Raw genomic sequence first — 22,318 nt, 5'->3', positions numbered from 1 at the left:
CAGATTTTTGCATCAAGGTTATTTTTGCTTCATAAAATGATGCATCTTTTTTTTTTCCTTTGCTATAATCTGAAATAGTTTGTGTAAAACTGGAATTATTTACATGTTTTAATATTTGCTAGAGTGTGCCTGTAAAATCATCTTAGGTGTTTTTTGTGAGAAGATCTTAAACTACTAAGTTAAATTTTAAAAATGTTATAGGAGTATTCAGTTTTTCTATTTCTTTTTTCTGAGACAGAGTCTCAGCTGGATTGCAGTGGCCCTATCTGGGCACACTGCAACCTCCGCCTCCTTGGCTCAAGCAATTTTCCTGCCTCAGCCTCCCGAGTAGCTGGGATTACAGGCATGCACCACCATGTCCGGCTAATTTTGTATTTTTAGTAGAGACGAGGTTTCTCCATGTTGGTCAGGCTGGTCTCAAACTCCCGACCTCAGGTGATCCACCCGCCTCGGCCTCCCAAAGTGCTGGGATTACAGGTGTGAGCCACCATGCCCGGCCTTATCAACTTCTTAAAAAAACACAGATTTGGACTGGGGAGATTATTGTATATTTGTTTTCTATTATGTTAATTTCTGATGTTTTAAAATTGTCTTTCTTCTATTTTCTTGGGCTTTATTTTGCTGGCTTTGTTTTCTCATCTCTCCAGGTAGATGCTTAGCTCATTGTGATGATTTTAAAGCACTTGCAAATTCTTTAACATTCTTTCCTTGAAAAAATGGAGTCAAATTTTCCTCCACTTGAATGTTGGCCAGACATAGTGACTTCTTATGAACAGCATGTGGCAGAAGTGATGGTATATGACTTTCAAGAATAGGTCATCAGGCCAGGTGCGGTGGCTCACCCCTGTAATCTCAGCACTTTGGGAGGCCGAGGAGGGCAGATCACGAGGTCGGGAGATCGAGACTATCCTGGCTAACACAGTGAAACCCTGTCTCTACTAAAAATAATAATAATAAAAAAATTAGCTGGGCATGGCAGCGGGCGTCTGTAGTCCCAGATACTCGGGAGGCTGAGGCAGGAGAATGGCGTGAACCCAGGAGGCAGAGCTTGCAGTGAGCCGAGATCACACCACTGCACTCCAGCCTGGGCAACAGAACGAGACTCCATCTCAAAGAAAAAAAAAAAAAAAGAGTAGGTCATCAAAAAGAATCATTTCTGCCTGACTTTCTCTCGGATCACTTACTTGGGAGAACCTAGTTGTCATGGGAGAATACATGAGCATCCCTCTGGAGAGGCCCATGTAGAGAAGACAACCATGTGAGTAAACTTCCTTGGAAGTGGATGCTTCTATTCTGTCAAACCTTCAAACGGTTACAGCTTTGGCCAACATGTGACTGCAACTTCATGAGAGACCTCAAGCCAGAACTATCCAGCCAAGCTACTTTTGAATTCCTGACCCATAAAAACTATGAGAGATAATAAATATTTGTTGTTTCAAGCTACTAATTTTAGGGGTAATTTGTTTTACAGCACTAGAAAACTAATATACTCATTAATCATCAGCCATTTTTCTGCTCTAATACAAGCATTTAAATGCTATAAATTTCTGTCTACATTAGCTGAATCTTACAAGTTTGGATATGCAGGATCATTTGGATTTAAATATTTTCTGATTTCTATTATTAATTTTAACTTATGAGTTACTTAGAATTGTGTTTCTTAATTTCCAAATATATATTATATGTCAATTATTGATTTCTAGCTTCATTGCACTGTGGACAGAAAATATGATTTGTATGATATCATCCTTTAAAATTTGCTGCACCTTGCTTTAAGTCCCTGTATATGGTCAGTTTTTATAAAAGCTCATGGGCCCTTGAAAACAATATATATTCTATAGCCTTATATGTCCATTAGCTTAGGTGTGTCAATTGTGTCATTCAAATCTATATCCTTACTTTTGTTTTTATTTATTTATTTATTTTCTGTAGACCTCTGTGGATTTTTTGCTATGCTAAATTTATCAGTTACTGACAGAAGTACATTCAAATCTGCCACTGTGATGATTCATTGATTTTATTGTTTGCATTTCTATTGTTGAATTATATGTTTTGAGTTATGTATGTATATATAAACATATACACCCATATATGTGTATATATATAAACACACATACACATACACATATATATGTAATGTCACTAGATAGATTCATGCTTAGAATTATATCTTCCTAGTGAACTAAATTCTTATCTTTATGAAATGGCATGTTTTATTGCTATTAATGCTATTTGCCTTAAAGTTTATTTTGTCTGATATTTATATAACTATACCAACCATCTTTTAAGGCTTGCATGAAATATCTATTTAATAAAAACATCTGACAGTCTTTAAATGATGTGTATCATTTAAGAGATGTTTATCACTTAAATGATACATACACATCATTTAAAGGATATATCATCATCGTTAAATGAACAGTTTATTTACATGTATTATAATTACTCATATTTTTGTTTGTAAATTTACAGTCTTATTTTGTGTTTTCTACATATCTCAGCTTTTCTGTTTCCTTTCTTCTACTTTCTTGACTTCTGGATTGATTATTATTAAAACTTTATTATTAGCAATAATAATAAACACAATATATTTTATATTGTATTTTTATTTTTTATATTCTATTTTTATTTTGTGTATTCTATTTTTATTTTGTTAGTGGGTATCCTAAAAATTTTAACTTGCGAAACTTAACTTATCAAAGCCAAAGATTAATCAACATCCTTAACTTTCTCTCAAAAAATACAGATATTAGAATGTTTTAGCTCCTTTAATACCCCTCTCGACTTATAGGCTGTTGTGGACTTAAATTTTAATTATATTTTTCAATTTTTAACCCATCGATATATTATTATTGCTGTTTTATACAGTTTTAGTATTTACTGCATTTTTACCACTGTATGGGAGGGAAAACTTTTACCATACTCTCTTAGGTTCTGCTGGAATCAGTGAATTAAGCTGATAAAAGACAGATTAACAGGAGGAAAGCATACACATTTTATTTAATGTCATTTTTTACATGACAAAAGGGACTTCACAGAAAGAGAAAAAAAGAAAATTCCCAAAGAAGCAATTAGACTTGGGGGCTTATATAACATTTTAACAAAAGTAATAAATTGTGGAGAAGTGGCTCAACAAAGGGAAGGGATTTGAGTTCCTAAGAGTGCAAAATTGTGGGAAAATGACTGGGAACTCTGGGCAGTCTAGTGGAAGATAAGGTTTATTTTAGTAAGGTATATTTGTGCAGGTTCATCTTGGCATTGACTCCTTAACTCTGGTGATAAGAACATTCTCTTCTTCCTAGTGCCACGGGGGCACCTTTCTCATGGAAAATGTATGCCTTGCTTTTAAGCAAAAAGGACAAGGGTGGGGAGCTCTTCTTGCATCTGTTGTTTCTCAATTGCCTTTGGCTCAAAATAATCAATATGCCAATGCAGTATATTCTGAGATGCCATGTTCTGTTCTCCCTCACTGCTTTCTCTGCTCATCATTTTTTCTTGCATCTCAGATTGTCGATCTGGAAACATTTTCCTTTTGCCTGAAGTACATCTTGTAGCATTGTCTTTAAGTTTGTTCAAAAATGTTTCTACTCTTTTTCTCAGTTTTCATTTATCTGAAAATGTCTTTATCTCATTCATATTCTTAAAAGATATTTTCACTGCATATGAAATTTTGGAGCAGTAGGTATTTTCCTATCACCACATTGAATATTTTGTTTCATGATCTTCTGGCTTCCATTACTGAAGTTGAGAAATATGCTATCAGCTTAACTCTTGTTCCTTTGAAGGTAATTTGATTTCTTTCTTTCCTCTTTTTTTCTAAAAACATCTTTTTTTGTCTTTGGCATTCTGCAGTTTCACAAGAATGTGTCTTAGCTACAGATTTCCTATTTATTTATACCGCTTGAAATTTGTTGGTCTTCCTGAATCTGTGGGTTATTGTTGAATCAACTTAGGAAAATTCTCAGCCATTATTTCTTCCTCTATTCTCTGTCTCTTTTCGAAATTCTGAGTACATGTACATTAGATATTCTATCTTCCTCACCTCTTAACCTTTTTTTAAATTTATTTATTTGATACAGAGTTTCACTTTTGTTGCCCAAGCTGTAGTGTAATAGCATAATCTCAACTCACTGCAACCTCCACCTCCTGGGTTCAAGCTGTCTCAGCCTCCCGAGTGGCTCGGATTACAGGTGTGCACCACCACGCCCAGCTAATTTTTTGTATTTTTAGTAGAGATGGAGTTTCACCATGGTGGTCAGGCTTGTCTCGAACTCCTAACCTCAAGTGATCTACCTGCCTCAGCCTCCCGAAATGCTGGCATTGCAGGCATGAGTCATCATGCCCGGCCTATTTCTTAACTTTTAATTTTATATTTTCTATGTTTTTTCTCTCTCTCTTTTTGTTTTTCCTGAACAGTTTCTATGCTCTGTCATTCAGTTCTCTACTTCTCTCTTCATCTCTATTTAATCCCATTATTAAACTTATCTACTGAGTTTAAAACTTAATTTTTTAATTTTTCATTTCTATTAATCATTCTTTTTCTAATCTGGTCATTTAAAATAAGCTCTTACTTTTTACTTGTGTTTCCAATTTTTAAAAATATTTTTAAACATGTCAAACAATACATTTTATATTCTGTGTTTGCTAATTTCAATATCCAAGATCTCTGTGCGTTGTATTCTGCTATCTGTTATTTGTGCTGGCTCTTACTCACGGTACCTTACTAACTTGCTTGTTTTGTGATTTCTGATGATGAGCTCATATTTCACTGAAGCCAGTTGAAGGTGAGTTCCTCTGAGAGGATTTGTGTTTCCTCTTACTAGATGCTTGAGGGCACTACCAGATATTTGGACCATGTAGCTAATGTGCATTTAGACCATAAATATTGTGGGGACATGCTTCTGATTATGATTTCTCAAGAGAAATATTTATCTCTTTCACTGAATGCCTAGGTTTGAGACAGATAATTTTCCTTAGAATGGGCTCAGACCGTGTGTATGTGGGTGGTTTCTGCAATTTAATTTGGCACATTATATGCATTGGTTCTTTGATTTTGGTATTCAGCATCCTGGGAGGCTAGAAAAAGGTGGCTTAAGGTCTCTAGGTTCTATCAGTGTCTTCAAAGTGAAACTAGCTTCAAGACTTGCCTTATGTTTTTGGGTTTGGTATTAATTTGCTAAGACTGTTGTAACAAAACACCTCAAACTTAGTGACTTAAACACCAGAAATGTATTGTCTCAAAGTTCAAAATCAAGATGATGGCAGGGTTGGTTCCTTCTGAGGGCAATGAGAAAAGGATCTGTTCCAGGCTTCTCTCCTTGGCTTATAGAAGCACCACTCTGATCCATGCCTTCATCTTCACATGGCATTTTCCCTATGTGTGTGTCTGTGTCCACATTTTCCTTTTTTTTTTTTTTTTTTTTTTTTTTGAGATAGAGTTTTGATCTTGTCACCCAGGCTGGAGTGTAATGACGTGATCTCAGCTCACTGCAACCTCCGCCTCCCAGGTTCAAGTGATTCTCCTGCCTCAGCCTCCCGAGCAGCTGGGATTATAGGCACACACCACCATGCTCGGCTAATTTTTGTATTTGTAGTAGAGATGGGGTTTCACCATGTTGGCCAGGCTAGTCTTGAACTCCTGACCTCAGGTGATTTGCCTGCCTTGGCCTCCCAAAGTACTGGGATTACAGGCATGAGCCACTGCACCTGGCCAGCACATTTTCCTCTTTTATAAGGACACCAGTCATATTGGATTGGGGGCTTATCCTATTCTAGAATGATCTCATCTAAACTAATTACGTATGCAATGACCATATTTCCAAACAAGGACACTTTCCAAGATTTGGGGAAATCAAGGTTTCAACATATGAATTTGGGGGGTATACAATTCAATCTATAACTGGTTCCTTACATTGTTGCCAGTTCATTGAGGCATTCAAAAGAACTTTTGAAAGTGCAATTTCTCCACTATATCTTTCCTTCAGTAAGAGGGTTGATTACGGTATAAAGTGTGCTATTCTGCTGAACACCATTTTGCATGGTGTTGACAAAAATTGTATGATGTTGACAAGTTAACTGCCACTAAAGCAGTTTTACAAAGGCTGCTTCCATCTTTGGAGCAATCATTCATTTTGCAGTTCTGTTGCATTATCCTTGAGGTTCTGAGGCTGCACATTGGCCACCTTGACCTTGTGGGAAATGACTCAAAAGCCACCTTCTTGGGCTGTATATTTGCCACCTTGACCGTGGGGGAAATGACTCAAAAGCTAAACCTGACATTCAGAATGTTTTAGAGTTGCAGAGCCATTTTAGGGATCTGGTTTCTGCCAACTCTGTGTTGAATGCCCTCTGCAACTATAGCACATATCAGTCGTAACAATAATAAAGAAACCTCAGTCATCAAGAGTAAACTACATCCTACATGTTTTGTGTTAGATGATAGAGAAATGTGGAATACATTTTAGGAAGCTTTCTATCAAAAACACTTTAAACCTTTCCTATGTCTAAAGGATTAACTCTCAGCTCTGAAAACTTTGCTTAATCAGAAGATCTTACTCATTTAAGGTTATTTAAAGACAAAGACTTTTAGCATATTGTAATCTATCAACCACTGCTTCTGAATGACTTGGGGTGGGATCAGAGTAGAAGGGAAAAGACTTTTAAAATTTTAGATTCCCTAGCATTATTCCAGACCTACGAATTAGAATCTCTGAGGAAAGGAGCCCAGAAATGTACATTTTAAACAGCATCCCTTCAGAGTTAGAGAATGGTTGTTGCCTAGGGTCTTCCTCTTAAACATAAGGTATTTTGCTTCAGCAACTTAATTTTTGTTTTTCTTAAATTGTATTACTGGTAAAGATTCATGATTTTTATAATATGAATTTAATGTTTGTAGTGATATTCAACAGTACAATTAAAAGTGGTGAATGGTGGGCCGGGCACGGTAGCTCACGCCTGTAACTCTAGCACTTTGGGAGGCCGAGGCAGGTGGGTCATTTGAGGTCAGGAGTTTGAGACTAGCCTGGCCAATATGGTGAAAACCCATCTCTACTAAAAATACAAAATAGCCTGGTGTGGGGGCGCACACCTGTAATCCCAGCTACTCAGGAGGCTGAGGCAGGAGAATTGCTTGAACCTGGGAGGCGGAGGTTGCTGTGAGCCGAGATGGAGCCAGAGTGAAACTCTGTCTCAAAAAAAAAAAAAAAAAAAAAAAAAAAAAAAGGAGTGAATGCAAATAAAGGTAGTGAATGGCCACAATGTGCTTAGCAATTGTAAGATAAAATTAAACTCTTTATAATATTTTGGTGAAAGGACCACAACTGGACTCTTCGTAGGATTTCCTTTTGAAAATAATCCTGAATCTAACAGCAAGCACAACTGAGATACATTTTCTTTACTGAGTTTTGCATTTCCAGTGTGACCCTTTCACTTTTTATACTGTATGATCTAATTTTATGTGAGAGCTCACTCTGGTAAGCTGTACCGTGTGTAGGTGTGCGTGGATGATCTCCACTAGTAAGATAAAATACCTCTGTTCTCTCCTACTTCTGTCCCCTTCCTCTGTCCAAGTGAGAGGCAATCTACCACATCTCCCTTAGAGATGACCATAAAATCCCAGAGGAAAGCAATATGCCTAAAAGTTGTTTAGTCTGTTCCCCTTGCTTGAGTATGCATTGGAATTCCCTGGCCTGGAGTGGGTCCTAAGAATTTGCGTTTCTGACATGTTCTCAGGTAGTGTTGATGCTGATACTACTGGCCTGGGGACCCTACTTAGAAAGTCACTGTATTAACTCATTTAATCCTCACAGCAGTCCTGTGAGGTAGGCACTATTATTTTCATTATCATCATGCCCCTTTTATAGATGAGGGTTCTGGGGCAGCTGGTAAGACAGCTGGTGATCAGGACAAAATTTTAAAGCCAGGCAGGCTGACTTCAAGCCCATGCTGTAACCTACTGTACCATGTGTCTTCTCAGTCAGCAGGTACTTATTAAACGCATACTGTGTGCCCTGTGTTTGACTAGCTGTTATTTTTTTAAAAAATCTAATCTCATTCCTTATTCAGGAAGAGATGATTTGAGGATACTCACTTCCTACTGAACTTGACGTGGATAATTTCTTGATATCTACTTGAGAGGGACATGAGCTGCTACATCAATTGAAACTCAGGTGACAATTGAGATGCAGAAGTTAAGTCTTTTCTCTGCTTTTAAACATGACGTTGTGCCTTAACCCAAAAGGGTGTTCCTGCGGTAAACTGTGTACTCTATAAATGCTCTCCAAAGCTAGAATTTTCTTGGTTTATGCAAATGTACAGCTGAGAATAATTTTGTGGGATATGTTGCAGGGGTGGGGTTGAAAATGCATGGTACTTATCTATTACCAGTTCTTTGTGTTTTAAGTACTTAGCCTTTATTTTTTCTCCTTTCAGCATTTTCTTATATTAACTGGATTCCCATATTGGCTGTTGCTGAGGGAGTGGGGGGAGTCCTGATCTGACCTAAAAAAATTTTTTTCTAGCATTTTCTTTCAGAGACCACAAATCATACTGCAAGTCAACAACATCTGAGTGTTAGTGGGACATTTCTATTTTAAGAGGCTTAGAAAAGGAGGTAAAAAAGAAGGAAGTTGGAAGTTAGGAAGGAGCAATGAAAGCAAAGCACCCACTTTCACATCTCACCAGACAGAACTCCTCCCTGCCAAGTTCCTTTCTGGTGGGAGATCAGGGCATGGCTCATGCAATCACCAGCTAAGAAAGGAACTGGGACTTCTCTTCGTTTGCTCTTTTTTCCTTCCCCACCTTTCGCTAGAAACTATTAGACTGCCACACTGTCCCGTTGTGTGACATGGGACACTTTAAGTGACAGGGTAGACAAAAGCTGGAACAAAAGAGCCTCTATTAAGGTAAGGGTCTACTGTGTCCAGAACATTGTCTTAGATGCTGGGGGCAAAACAAACCAAAAACATAGTCATTGCTTATAAACAAAATTCAGTTTGTAAGGTTATCACACTCAATTAATAGAGTAGAGTTTGGGGAATGATTTCCTTCTGACTTTCCAGGATAAGTGGAATTAAAAAAATGGAAAGTAGATCAGGAACATCATTTTGCTTCATTCCGTCTCACTTTAAGTGAACTCAGGCCCAAGCCCAAGTGGTTCTGTTCCAGGAAACACAGTGGGTCAAGCAGGATGTGACCTTATCACACATCTTAGCCATTGTCCTTTCCTTCTTAAATCCCTAGTTAGGAGGATAATAGTTGAAGATATCCTTCTTCTTTTCTTCTCCAGGCTTTAGGATATCAGACTAGGTATTTTCAAGTTGAGAACAAAAAGCCTTTCCACAAAGTTGTAGTCTCCTTATGCCAACAGTAATGAGTCATTCTTGCTAAGAACATACGTGATTTGTATCTTTCTAGTGCTTCTTGTCAGAAGAAGCTTAACAGGCACAGATGGAGATATTTTTCCTGGCACAGTAGACCCTAGTCACAAACCACAAAGTTTCACAATAAGGCTATTTGTTAAGTGAATGCAATATTATAGCTGAGACACTTTTGGGGTGTGTGTGTGTGTGTGTGTGTGAGAGAGAGAGAGAGAGAGAGTCTGTGTGTGATGGGGGCTATACCTCAGCTTCCTGTTTGGCCTTGCTGATGTCACCACATTAGTACAGGTGCTGCACTTCATATTTTTTGTACAGATGTAAGTCATCATATTTAGTATTTGACTTTAAAATGAATTGGTTTATGCACATGTGTGCTGATAAATGAATAACAACAGAAGGGGGAGGAAATTTTGGATTTTGATTAGGTGAAAGAGGTGCAAAACTTCCACTATTTCTTTCATAGATACCTTGCAAGCCTCCAAAGCTTTCTAGAATTGCTAGGTGAATTTCTAAGTATCACTAATTTTGAGATAGGCTGATTGACATTTGTGATTGGGTTTGGTCATGATAAAGGGTAGTGAAATCCCCAGCATAGATGAGTGAGTTGCCATTGGTCTAAAATTTTGCCATCTCTGGTTTTCTTCTGATTTCTAGTTCCATATTTGGTGGCTTTAAATGAACACAGTACTGTTCTCTTCATACCATATATATTTTTACCAGGCCAGGAATCTAAGAAACTTATGATCTAATTTAGATGTCTCTGGAAATGTGAATTTCATAACTGAAGAGAAGGGAACAGATTTGAAATTGAAATATTTTGATAGGGAGCTGACAGTTGGGTTAAGTGGATTGTTACACATTATCATCTTAAAACTACATTTCGTGTCTTCTTAACTTTCCTCCAAAGAACACATCCTAGAATTATAACACTATTTTCAATTCCCTTTGCATCTTTCAGCCCTTAGAACTAAATCCTAAGCCAGTAGCTCACTTTTGGCCTCCTGAATTTGGTTTTCTGAAGGCCTTAGGTTAAATGTCATTTCCACTAGAACACCTTTCTTGATCTTTCAGGATAAATGAAAGCCCCAGTGATTTTCTTCTTTCTATCTGTCCATTCATCCGTCCTTCCTTCTCTCGTACCTGTCCTTACTTACATCACAGTTCTAGTCACATCATATCATCATTGACTGTTTATTTATCTGACTCCTAAAACTAGAAGTTCCTAGAAGCCAGGCCTATGCCCATCTACTATTGCATCTCAGCCGTTAGCACTGAGTGTAGGGGTGTAGTAAGCACATACTCATTTTTTTTTAACTGAATGAAGGAGCATGGGAAGTAGGTCATTATTTGAAAAAGCATCTGGAAATGATAAGAATAGTTGATAAAGCATTCCAGATTGCTTAGGAGAAAGGTCTGTTTTCCTTGTTAACAGCAAAGGCAATTTCTTTGGAAGATTCTGCTTTCTTTTTTGACTATCTGTGCAGTTACTTGTTTATTTTTCATTTTCCATCAGCTTTACAACTTTTTCTCATGCTCCTCATTGCCTACTCTCATTTGTGTTTAAGCCTTCCTTTACATAAAACAGTATTTTTGGCTTAGTATTTGGATGATTAATGACAATCAATCTTAGCAGTTAGATTTCTGACTGAGACTGACCAGGCAAAGTGAAATATGTTGCATGATGTCATTATTTAAGTTATTGTTTTGCTGGCTGTGACCCATTAAGCATCCCTTCTTTTTGTTTAAAAATTATTTTTTTCCAACTTGTTTTAGATTTGGGGGTATATGTGCAGATTTTTTAATTGGTATATTGTGTGATGCTGAGGTTTGGGGTATGAATGAGCTCATTATACAACTACTGAGCATAGTATACCATAGTTAGGTTTTGCAACTCTGTCCCCTTCCCCCACCTCTATAGTCCCGTGTATTGTTGCCATCTATATGTCCATCGGTACTCAATGTGTGACTCCCACTTATAAGTGAGAACATGAGGTATTTGGTTTTCTGCTCCTGTGTTAATTTGCTCATAATGGCCTTCAGCTTCCTCCATGTTGCTACAAAGGACATGATTTTGTTCTTTTTTTAATAGATGTGTAGTATTCCATTGTGTTTATATACCACATTTTCTTTGTCCAGCCTACTGTTGATGGGCATGAAGATTGATTCCAGACTGCTTTCCACAGTGGCTGAACTAACTTACATTCGTATCTACAGTGTATAAGCATTCCTTTTTCTCTGTACCTCACCAGCATCTGTTGTTTTTTGACTTTTTAATAATAGCCATTCTGACTGGTGTGAGATGGTATCTCATTGTGATTTTGATTTGCATTTCTCTGATGATTAGTGATGCTGAGCATTTTAAAAATATGTTTTTTGGCCGCTTGTATGTTTCTTTTGAGAGTTGTCTATTCATGTCTTTTGCCCATTTTTAATGGGATTATTTGTTCTTTGCTTGTTCAATTAAGTTCCTTGTAGGTTCTGGATATTAGACCTTTGTTGGATGTATAGTTTATGAATAAAATATTACTTTTTAAATGTATCTATTTTCATTTTACATATTTTTTTACAGTCACCTTGGTGACTGTACCACTTACCATCATTTTTGAAGAAGTGACTTAACAAAATAACCCAAACAACATTTCTTCACTTCTGCAGACTCTTCCTCTCACAATGAAGTGGCTTCCATTACTGGAATAATGTCAGAGAAGATAATAGCTTCCTCTAAATTCACCCTATTCAAATGTGTAATTCACATTTGTTCACAGACTAGAATAATGCACCTATAAAATGTTTATTGGCTGTTATATAGCTCCTAGAGGAAGAAAATAAAAATGAAATGATTTGTATATTATAGTTTGTCAGAAGTGTGATTGCCAATTATAATGATAAAATACTGGCTCACATTGCTAATATTTATTGGGCACTTACCATGTGCCAAGCACCGTACAAAGACTGACAACAATCCTTTTGGTTAAATAGCATTATTGTCCTTAGGAAACCAAGGTTTAGACAGCTAAAGGAAATTGCCTAGAGGTAGGCAGTTACCGAGTGGTAGACTCGGAATTCAATCCTGAATGTTTAACTCCAAAGCTCAAACTCCTAATTGCTGTGTGTTAAAGAGCCTGGCAACTAAAGGATTACATATTCAGTTTCTCCTGCTACATTTGAAGAGGGATTTTAGAAAGTAACAATACTAGCAACCAATTATTGAATGCCAGATAATACACTGGGTGTTTAATGTATGCTCTTTCGATCCCTATGACAATACAACGGAGGAACAATTTTTATCTCCACTTTTCAGATGACACTGAGGTTCATGGAAATTAAGAAATATATTTCAGGCCACAAAGCTATTTAAGGTCACAATAGCTACTTAAGCTATTAAGCCAAGTAACACCTAGATCTCTGCTCTTACTGCTTACTGCTAGATGTACTAGAGTATGTCCAGTGTTTGAATAGTAAGAGGTCTGGCAACCAGGTCATCTGACTGAGAAAACTGGGTTATGTTTAACCTGACAGTGATTGAAGGGAGGAAAAAAATCTTCCAATATCTTGTGTCATATAGAGGAAGGATCAGACATATTTTGTTTTGCTCCAGAAGGTGAAAGTGTCCGTTGTAAATGTAGGCAATCTCGAGTCTGAAGTTGCAGTGGCAGTTGCTTGCTTCTATGAATTTTATTTAATTAAAAATAGAAATTGAATCTATAACTCAAAAATATGTTAAAAAAAAAAAACTAGTTTGAACTCAGTTAAAGTCCCAAAGTGGCATCTATTACATGCATCTTCTGAAGACACCATTGCATTTTTATTGTATTAGAAGAAACAACATTTCCAAAATGCCAGAGGTGAAGCCTCAAGTCAGTTCTGTGTCTGCCAGAAATAAACTTATCTTTCTTCTTGTTGTCCTTCTAAGAATAAGGTGTCAGTAGTTCCAGAGGAAGATAAGGTGAACTGAGAGTATGGGAAAAGAGAATCACTTTAGTGTTCAAAGCTTCATGGAGCAGAGAACATTGGACAGGTCAACTAGTAATGCCTACCACATCATGTGGTAATAAGGAGGGAGAGAAAGAACTGCTACACGTGAGGTTCTCAGAGCTCTTTTGAGGAGGATGTCATGTTAAACTAATAAAACCTGGTGAGAAACAACACACACGGGGGCCTCCGGAGGCTGGAGGGTGGGAAGAGGGAGAGGATCAGGAAACATAACTACCGGATATTGGGCTTAATACCTGAGTGATGAAATAATCTGTACAACAAACCCCCATGACACAAGTTTACCTATGTAACAAATCTGCACGTGTACACCTGAACTTAAAATAAAAGTTATTAAAAAAGAAAGGGCAAACTGTGGGATAGCTTGGCTATGGAATTATCAATATTCTGATATTTTCCAATTAATGCTGCTGTTTCTCATATGACCATAAAAGGGAGATTTGTTTCTTTTCTGTGTTTGAGATGGGGATATGGGATTTTCAGAAAAACAAAAGGGAAAATACCAAGAAATAAAATCAGGCAACTGAAGGTATGCCTTCTACCATGGAAGCTCAAAATTTTAGGATCTTTCGAGACCTTCATTTGCACCTGGGACTTCAGATGCTTGCTATTGCTAAAAAATGTGTTCATTTTCTATTTCAAATAAATACGGAGATAATTACTTTAACAAAATGAAACAAACACCTGGTGAGAGGGCCAGGCATGGTGGCACACCACTGTAGTCCCAGCTGCTTTCGAAGCTGAGGCAGGAGGATCGCTTTAGCCCGGGAGTTCAACGCTGTACTGCACAATGATTGCACCTGTGAATAGCCACTGCACTTCAGCCTGGGCAACACAGTGAGATCTCATCTTAAAAAAAAAAAAAAACTATGAAAACCCTGGTGAGAAATGGAGCATTGACTAGGAAGCTGACCTGAGGAGGATCAAGAGACCCAGTGTTAGCTAGCCACTTCCATCACGGTACAGCGGCTGCTGTTGACCGGGCAGGGGGAGCGTTCGGAGATAAACAAGTGAAGGTCTGCAGGTGCCAGGGAAGGTCTGTAGGCAATTTTTCTACTATGTACTTTGGCATGGTCTAATGTTGACTTTTTGCAAGGAAAAGGCCAGGTCAATCTTATTGTTCTTTCCTCTCTTTGGATTGTAGAATAATTGTGAGTGCCCTTGAACCTGTGGAGAAAAGGATAGAAAATTTGTTTTCCTTTCACATGAAAGGACATTGGGACATGCCTGTAGTCCCTAGCTGACAGCGCTAGTCACTATACAGGGGAAGATGGCTTTCGGGAGCACACTAATTCCACTTCAGAACACAGAGCAAGATTAATTATGAAGAACTGATAACTCCTCCCTACCTCCCTCCTTCCCTCCCTTCTTCCTTCCTTCTTTCCTCCCTCCCTCCTTTCTTCTTTCCTCCCTTCCTCCCTCTCTCTCCCTTCTTTCCTCCCTTCTTCCCTCTTTCCCTTCTTTCTTCCTTCCTTCCCTTCTTCTCTCCTTTTCTCCCTTCCTTCCTTCCTTCCTTCCCTCCTTTCCTCCCTCCCTCCTTCTCTCCCTCCTTCCCTCCCTCCCTTTCTCCTTCCTTCTTTCTTTTCCTTCTCTTTTTTTCTTTCCTTCCTTCATTCTCCTTTCCTTCCTTCTCCTTTCCTTCCTTCCTCCGTTCCTTCTCTCCTTCTTTCCTTCCCTTCCTCCCTCCCTTTCTTCCTTCCTTTCTTTCCCCTTCCTCCCTCCTTTCCTCTCTTCCTTCCTCCCTTCCTCCGTCCTCTTCCCGCCTTCCTGTCTTCTTTCCTCTCTGTCCCTTTCTTCTGCCAACAAATACTTATTAGCACCTTTTGTATGCTGAGCCCTTGCTAGGTGCTGACAGTCCAGTGCTATAGAAAACAATATGATCCCTGCCTTCTTAGAAGTTACAAACTAGTAATAATAAAGACAAAATATTTAATTACAAATTGAGATATGTGTGTAAAGGATGCACCAAGAAATTGTAAGAGAGGGACTTGGTTTAGATTGGTTCAAGGAAAGGAATCTGTGAACATGGCAAATGAGCCCTGAAGAACATATGGTGTGGAAGAAGAGCTGGCGAGTCTGGCTGCCACCTGTTTGTGTGTGGAACACAGCCACAGCATTTGCCTGGGTATTTTGAGCTGCTTCTGCAATAGAATGGCAGAGTTGACCAGTGACAACAGAGACTGAATGACTCACAAAGCTTGCAACGTTTACTATTTTGCCTTTTACAGAAGAAGTTTGCTGACCCCTGGTCTAGAAAATACTTGAAAATGAGAGCTACAATATTTCATTTGGTCCATGCCTTTTCAGGTAGGGTGGGTTGTGGACTTTGTATGACTGAAACATGTGTGGGCACAGATTACTTGGGTATGATAGTATGTGTCTCGTCATGAAGTAGACTCTAAGCAGGCAAGAAGCTTTCTCCAAAACTTGAGATTGCATATTTCACATGAATTTCCTGTTTGTGGAGGGAGGTATTATGGTGTGGTGTTTGTAAGCTTAGCGTTTGGAATTTTATTTGGAAAGACTATTTTGGATTCAGATCTTGGCTCTACCACTTAGGAGCTGTGTTACTCTCATTACTCTTCAGTTTTCTCATCAGTAGAACAGAGGTACTGTCAGTGCCCACTGAGTGTAGTTATTGTGAAAATTACCTGAGATAACACAAAGACAGTACTTAGTACAATGACTTGCATATAGTCAATACTTAATATATATACACTGTTAGTATTTTTAAGATACAAAATATTTTCATAAAATAACACATCAATTTTCATGATGCTATTCCATAAATAATATTCAGTTTTTGTTTTTTTATACTAATGGAACAATTTTTTTCCACAATGTCTGAGGATGAACAAAAGCAATGACTTCTAAGTCTCAATTATACAATTTTAGGAAGCTAATTTTATAATATTTTGAATTTTTTGCATGTTTACAAAATTAATTTTTGTTTTACCCTGAAAGTTTGAGGTAGATCTGCCCCCCTTTCCCTCCTCCGCCCACAGTGCTATATTTAGCGTGCTTCCTCCCACCTGCCTACAGCTTTGCATACCCTAAAATGCATACCCTCCTTTTCATTCCTTCTGTCTACAATCTAGGCCAATTATTAGTCCTATGGCTTTGATTCCAACCCCACTCACACCATAGTTCTCTAGTTCATTTTCAGCTAGTTCATGAGAGGGTCTATTCTTCCAGCCTTTTCTTACTTTCCCTTTGTGGTCTACGGTCCTTGCATGGACATGACTACTTCCCCACTGCCTCCCCACAGTCCTTCTTTCCCTAAAGTTCTGGCTTTGGTTCCACTTTCCCATGGCTCTGACTTGCAGGAGTGCTTGGGTGTAAGCTCACTGCCTTCCACACCCCCTCATCAGCGGTCCGCTTTCCTGATGCAGACCTCAGCTCCTTGCTGAGCAATGGCATCCTCACCATGCTGCCCATGAAACCGGCACCCAGCCCTTCCCTTAAAATGTCTATTGGGTAGCCACCAGTCACTCACAGTAATCTGGTGAGCATGGCAGAGCGAACCAGCAAGACACAGTAGATGGGATTGCTTACATACCATAATGATGACTTCATAGCACCATGAAAATAAGCACTGGCCTAGTTACCTGGTGAAGAAAAAAAAAAACTAGAACTCTTACAACAGAAATCAGGTAGTGGGATATATTCTGCTTCTGCTTTCAGATCCTTCTCGGTTTTTTTCCATTGGCTACACAGTTACTGGGGAAATACAAAATCAAACTTGTGTTCTCTGAACCCAGTGACACAGAAAGCGAGGTATCAATGATGCCAGAGCTGGAAAGTACCTTCGAGATCCTATGTCCCACTGCCATCACGTGGTAGATAAGGACAACAGGGAGGTTGAGCACTTTACCCAGGATCACATGGAAGAAATGTGGTACTGATTAATGTGGATAGGCTGGGGATGTATTTGCTGGGCAGATGTATTCCACTGCCCAGCAAATGATTGAGCCAAATAATAAAAGAACAAATTGGCCAAATAATTCCTTGAGTCAAATATTCTTCCCTTTGTTTTATTTTATTTTAAACCCTCATATATGTATATGTGTGTATATATATAACCACACATATATACACATACACACAATTTTATATAAATGCATAAATTGGATCATATCATAAATGTTAGGGTTTTTTTTTTTTTTTTTGCTTCTCTTTTCATTCTTTTAATTCCTCCATAGAGCAATTAGAACTCCTGTAGGAATTAAAATTCCTATATGTATCTTTCCATATTTTTCTTAATATATCTACATATATTATAGGGGTTTTTGGTCACTGTTGTTGTTTTTTAAAGGTGACCATGTGATACGCTTTTCTTTATATATTTCTTCACTCAACAGGGTCTCATGGAAATCCCTCCAAGTCAACTGATATTGTTTTAACTCATTTGTTAGCAGCTACATAATATTCTGTGGTTTGCACCCTACATGATTCAAGCATTCTCTTTCTGATGGCCTTTTACTGTGTTCCCAGGTTTACCACTATCACCCATGATTAAATATGTGTCCTTGTACATATATCCTCATGTTCTTATTTCTATGAGGCAGTGTCCATGAAGAGAGATTGCTGGGTAAATGTATTTTTAACTTGATAGATGTTGCCAGATTAATTTTCTGATGGACTATAAAATTTCACATTTCTAAGTGTATGAGAGTGCTCTTTTTCCAGCATCCCTGCCATATTTTCGCTCTTGCTTTGTTTTGTTTTGACAAGCTGATAGATAAGAAGTGAATTTGCTTTGTATTTTGAGTGGCCTTTCCCTGATTGGCCATGAGTCTGAGCATCTTATCTCATGTTTATCAGCCATTTAGATGCGGTTTCATGTGTATTGTCCATTGACGTTCTTTGCCATTTTCATTCATTTATTCATTCTTTTTCTTCTTCTTCCTTTTGTTTTGTAATATTCTTGTAAGAACTCTGAACATTTAGATATTAACCCTTTTTATATCTTTTCATTGTTATTCATTCCTTCTTTTTCTTGTTCTCTTGTTTTGTAATTTTCTTATAAGAACTCTGAACATTTAGATATTAACTCTTTTTTATATCTCCATTAAAACTGTTTTTCTCAAATTCATTGCTCATCTGTTATTATAAACTAATTATGTTATTAACCTTTAATTAACCTTTAACCTATATTTTGCCATGCAAGGGTGTCTGTTTTTAGACAGTCAAATATATTAATCTTTATTTTTATGGCTTTTGGATTTCCTGCCTGTGTTTAGAAGATTCCCCTTAACCCAAGATTATATTTCTAATTTCCTCAATTTTTCTTGAAGTTTTTATATTGCTATTTTTTTTTAACATTTGAGTTTCCAGTCTGTGTGGAAATCATGTTTATATATGATGTATACGAGTGGTCTAACATTTTCTCTTTAAATGGAAAATTAGTTGTGCCAGCACCATTTATTAAATAATCTAAACTTTGACTGAATTAAGCTACAATTTTTGCCATATATTAAAATTATATATATACACACATACATATGAAAAGAGAAAAGAATACCTCGATAATCTCAAAACATATACATATACATATACATATACGTATACATATACATATACATATGTGTCTTGAGGTTATCTAGGTATTCTTTTCTCTTTTCCATTGATCCATTTGTTTATTTTCATGTTAATGCAATTTTGATTTGATTGCAGATTTTTGTTGCATATTCTTTAATAAGAAAATTTTCCACTTATGATTCATTCATATAATACTTTTCTTGATCATTTTAGGCATATATTCTCATTGTGAATTTACATTCATTGTAGCTAATTATTCCCTAGTGCCTGCTGGGTTTCTAATTACCATCGATTTATAAACTATTTTAGAAAATATTATTAAATATTTACATGTCATATTCAATGGGGGATCTGAAACATTCATTTTGGATGCCACACTCACACTCATGGGGATAGATTAAATGTTGTAGTGTGCTTTTCCCGTCTGTACTAAGCTCAAGGCTGCCATTAGGACATAGCAAAGGAGAAGAAGGAAGGTCACTGGAAGCTAGAGAACTCACGAAGTGCAGGCTCTGTCCTTAGGCCTTTGTTCATGGTGTCTCACCTCACACAATAGCATCTTGATCACAGTTAGGAAGCCCCTAAGGCTTGCAGACTCCAGAACCCATCACCTTGCACTCTATCTGTTAGAAGTGTTTATAACCACATTGGTTTATGTCTGCACCTAATATAAATTAAGAACTCTTTCTAGGATAGGTTTGAAGATTTCATAGCTTGGGTGTTTAAAACAGGAAATGCTGTGTGATGAGGACACTGTGCTCTGTGTCTTGCCTCTGTGCTTTGGGTCACGCTCTTCCTTTGCCTTGAAAACCTGCCATCTGCCACAGTTCAGCCCACCCATGTCTACTTAGCTCCCTGTTCCATGAAAACATCCATATTCCAAACCAGACTCCCATGGCCCATTGCTTTCACTAATAGCACTTATCACACTCGCTGTTGTGTGACAGATCATTGTGCCTTCTTTTACCAAACACTGACCAGGCACCTGCCTTGTGGTATCCAATGGGGAACAGGTGGTGGATTTATTATTATTTCCCACTCAAACTTCATGCCCATGAACCAAATCTTTTTCCCTTGTATTCAGAGAATCCCTCACAGTGACTCATACATAGAATATGTTCACAGTGTTAGGGGAGTGAGTGAATATATAATAATGATTAGGTGACAGGAAGAACAATTTGGTTGAATTATGATTTTCTCATTTCTGCATCAATTTGTTATCACCTGTTTTCCAGCTTAAAATTTTTTCCCATGTTTTGAATGTGCCACCTTTGTTGCTTTCTTCCTAGATATCCATGGTCAAATTTTCAAAGTTCGCCAGAAGGAATTTTTCATTAAATAAATAAAGATTTTTAGAGCCATTACTATACGTTAGGTACTACAATAAGCATTAGGGAGAAAATACCAATCAAAAATAGACCCATATGAATAAGACTGCCATTTTAAAAAATGAAACCTGGGTCGTTTTTCTCCAGATAGCATGTAGGCACGATATTTCAAAAATCTAAGACCACAAAATCTAACTTATAAAACAAATAATGATGTCAATCAGGAGCCTAAAATAAATTTGATATTTAATACTTATATTTAAATTGAGAAGTGAGTGAACATAACTGAACATTCTAGACTTGTGGATTCAGCATTTATAACTAGAAAAATATGGGAATAAGTCAGAAGTAATCAGTATCCCCAATCTTTGATACTGAAGAATAACACTTTTCAAAGAGTAGTATTACCACATAACCCATTTGCTTTCATTTATATTGTAACACAATAAAAGTTTATTTTTAATTTAGACATTTAATTTTGTCTTGCCCAATGTCCTTACCAATCAGCTAGAAACAGGGGTCTAGATGAATACTTATACATTAATTTAAGCTTAATTAGAAACTGGTAATCTACACTGATCAGATCTGCATTCATTGATTCAACAAATATATATTGAGTATATAGTGTGTGCCAAGTTCTGTTCGGGGTTCTCAGGATACAGCAATGAGCAAAACGAAGATGCCTGTTCTTGTGACACTTATGTTCTAGTTAGGGGCCAATGGTGGAAACAGAAAATAAACCATAAACACAATAAAGAAATTATGTAGCATGATAGAATGTAGTAAATGGGGTGGAAAAATAGTAGAGTGGATTAAGGGGAGCCAGGAGTGCTGGGGTTGAAGGGGGAGAGGTCAGGCAACATATAAACTAAATTGTATGAAAGAAGCACAGAATTAGAGAGAACTGTGCCCAGCCTAGAACTAAAGAGAAATGTGGAGATAGAGAGTGCTATCAGAGAAGATAAAAAAAATTAAATATGGGATTAAAAAACAAAACCTATAAGGTATACTAGCAATAATTGTGTTATTCAGCTTGAAAGAAAAGCTCTGGGAAGACACGATAGTGACTTTTCAATGTTATTTTATTCAATGTTATGCCCTGCTACTAAGGATGCTACCTGTAGAAATGTTCTTGATTGTGATGTAAACCCACACTATTTAATACACATTAGCTTTTTAGTTATTAATAATGATAATTGGTCTGGAATATTTTATATACTGTTACAACTATTTAATAACTAGTAACTAGTTACAATTATTTAATAACCAGTAACTAGTTACAACTATTTAATAAATAAATATTGCCGTATTAGTAGGGAAATGGATTGGACATTAAAAGTCCATTCTAGTTCTATGATTCCATCATGCCTTCCACAATCACAAAACGCAATTAGGATCTGTGAATGCCCAAGAGGGATTTACTTACCTATCATTAACACACCAACATAGGAAATGTGCACTCACACACACACACTCATTCCTGCAAAAGCTTTGACATTTCTAACACAAGAATTGAGGTTTTGTTTTTATTTCCTCTTTTTTCTATTTTGCTATAAGGGAATTAGATCATTGGACCTATTCTTTCAAATAGTTCCATGGATTGAGTTAATTACAATATGTGATCCAAGTCTGTACCCACTATTGAGATTGTCTACAATAGAAACAGGGGGCATCTAAATCCATCATCCATCAAGCATTTTAGCTGTTGGTTCTTTGTGGTGGAAGGTAGAGGCAGGGTGAACAATCTGTTACTATAAATATAGTGGACTGTTGTAAGGCTGTATCCTGTTTGGAAATGATCTCATCTGTCTGTTGCTGGTTAGCAGTTTTCTACCAAACTGAGCAGGAATATTACCATATGGCATTGTTGTTAGAGAGCCCTCAAAGTTAAAGCCACAAGGATTCCTCACTTGCCCATGAGGTAGGGTTTATGAGTGAGATATAATTGTCAAGGGTCTTGAATTTGAACTAACCTTAATCCACATAGGGACTTGTTACAAGTTATTTTATTGCTTAATTTTGTGCATTATTCCGATCCTGGGATTGTTCTATTGGATAAGTTGTGCTATGTATGTATGA

The 22,318-nt window shown here is 37.3% G+C and overlaps 1 protein-coding gene across 2 annotated transcripts in view; it reads left to right on the top strand.

Moving 5' to 3' along the window:
* Positions 1-22,318, top strand: part of NIBAN1 (niban apoptosis regulator 1) — a 169,892-nt gene that overhangs the window by 94,730 nt on the left and 52,844 nt on the right. Inside the window, exon 1 of one of the 2 annotated variants that reach the window (XM_074030874.1) lies at positions 15,516-15,677. The exons of the other annotated variant lie outside the window; for it this stretch is intronic. Coding sequence (XP_073886975.1) covers positions 15,638-15,677 — 40 coding nt within the window. The 5' untranslated portion in view covers positions 15,516-15,637. Of the gene's footprint in view, positions 1-15,515; positions 15,678-22,318 lie in introns of those variants that run through there. 2 annotated transcript variants of the gene reach the window in all.

This window comes from Macaca fascicularis, chromosome 1, assembly GCF_037993035.2.
Source record: "Macaca fascicularis isolate 582-1 chromosome 1, T2T-MFA8v1.1".
NCBI lineage: Eukaryota > Metazoa > Chordata > Mammalia > Primates > Cercopithecidae > Macaca > Macaca fascicularis.
Note: the sequence above shows the minus strand (reverse complement) of the source record. Positions and strands in the feature narration are given on the sequence as shown.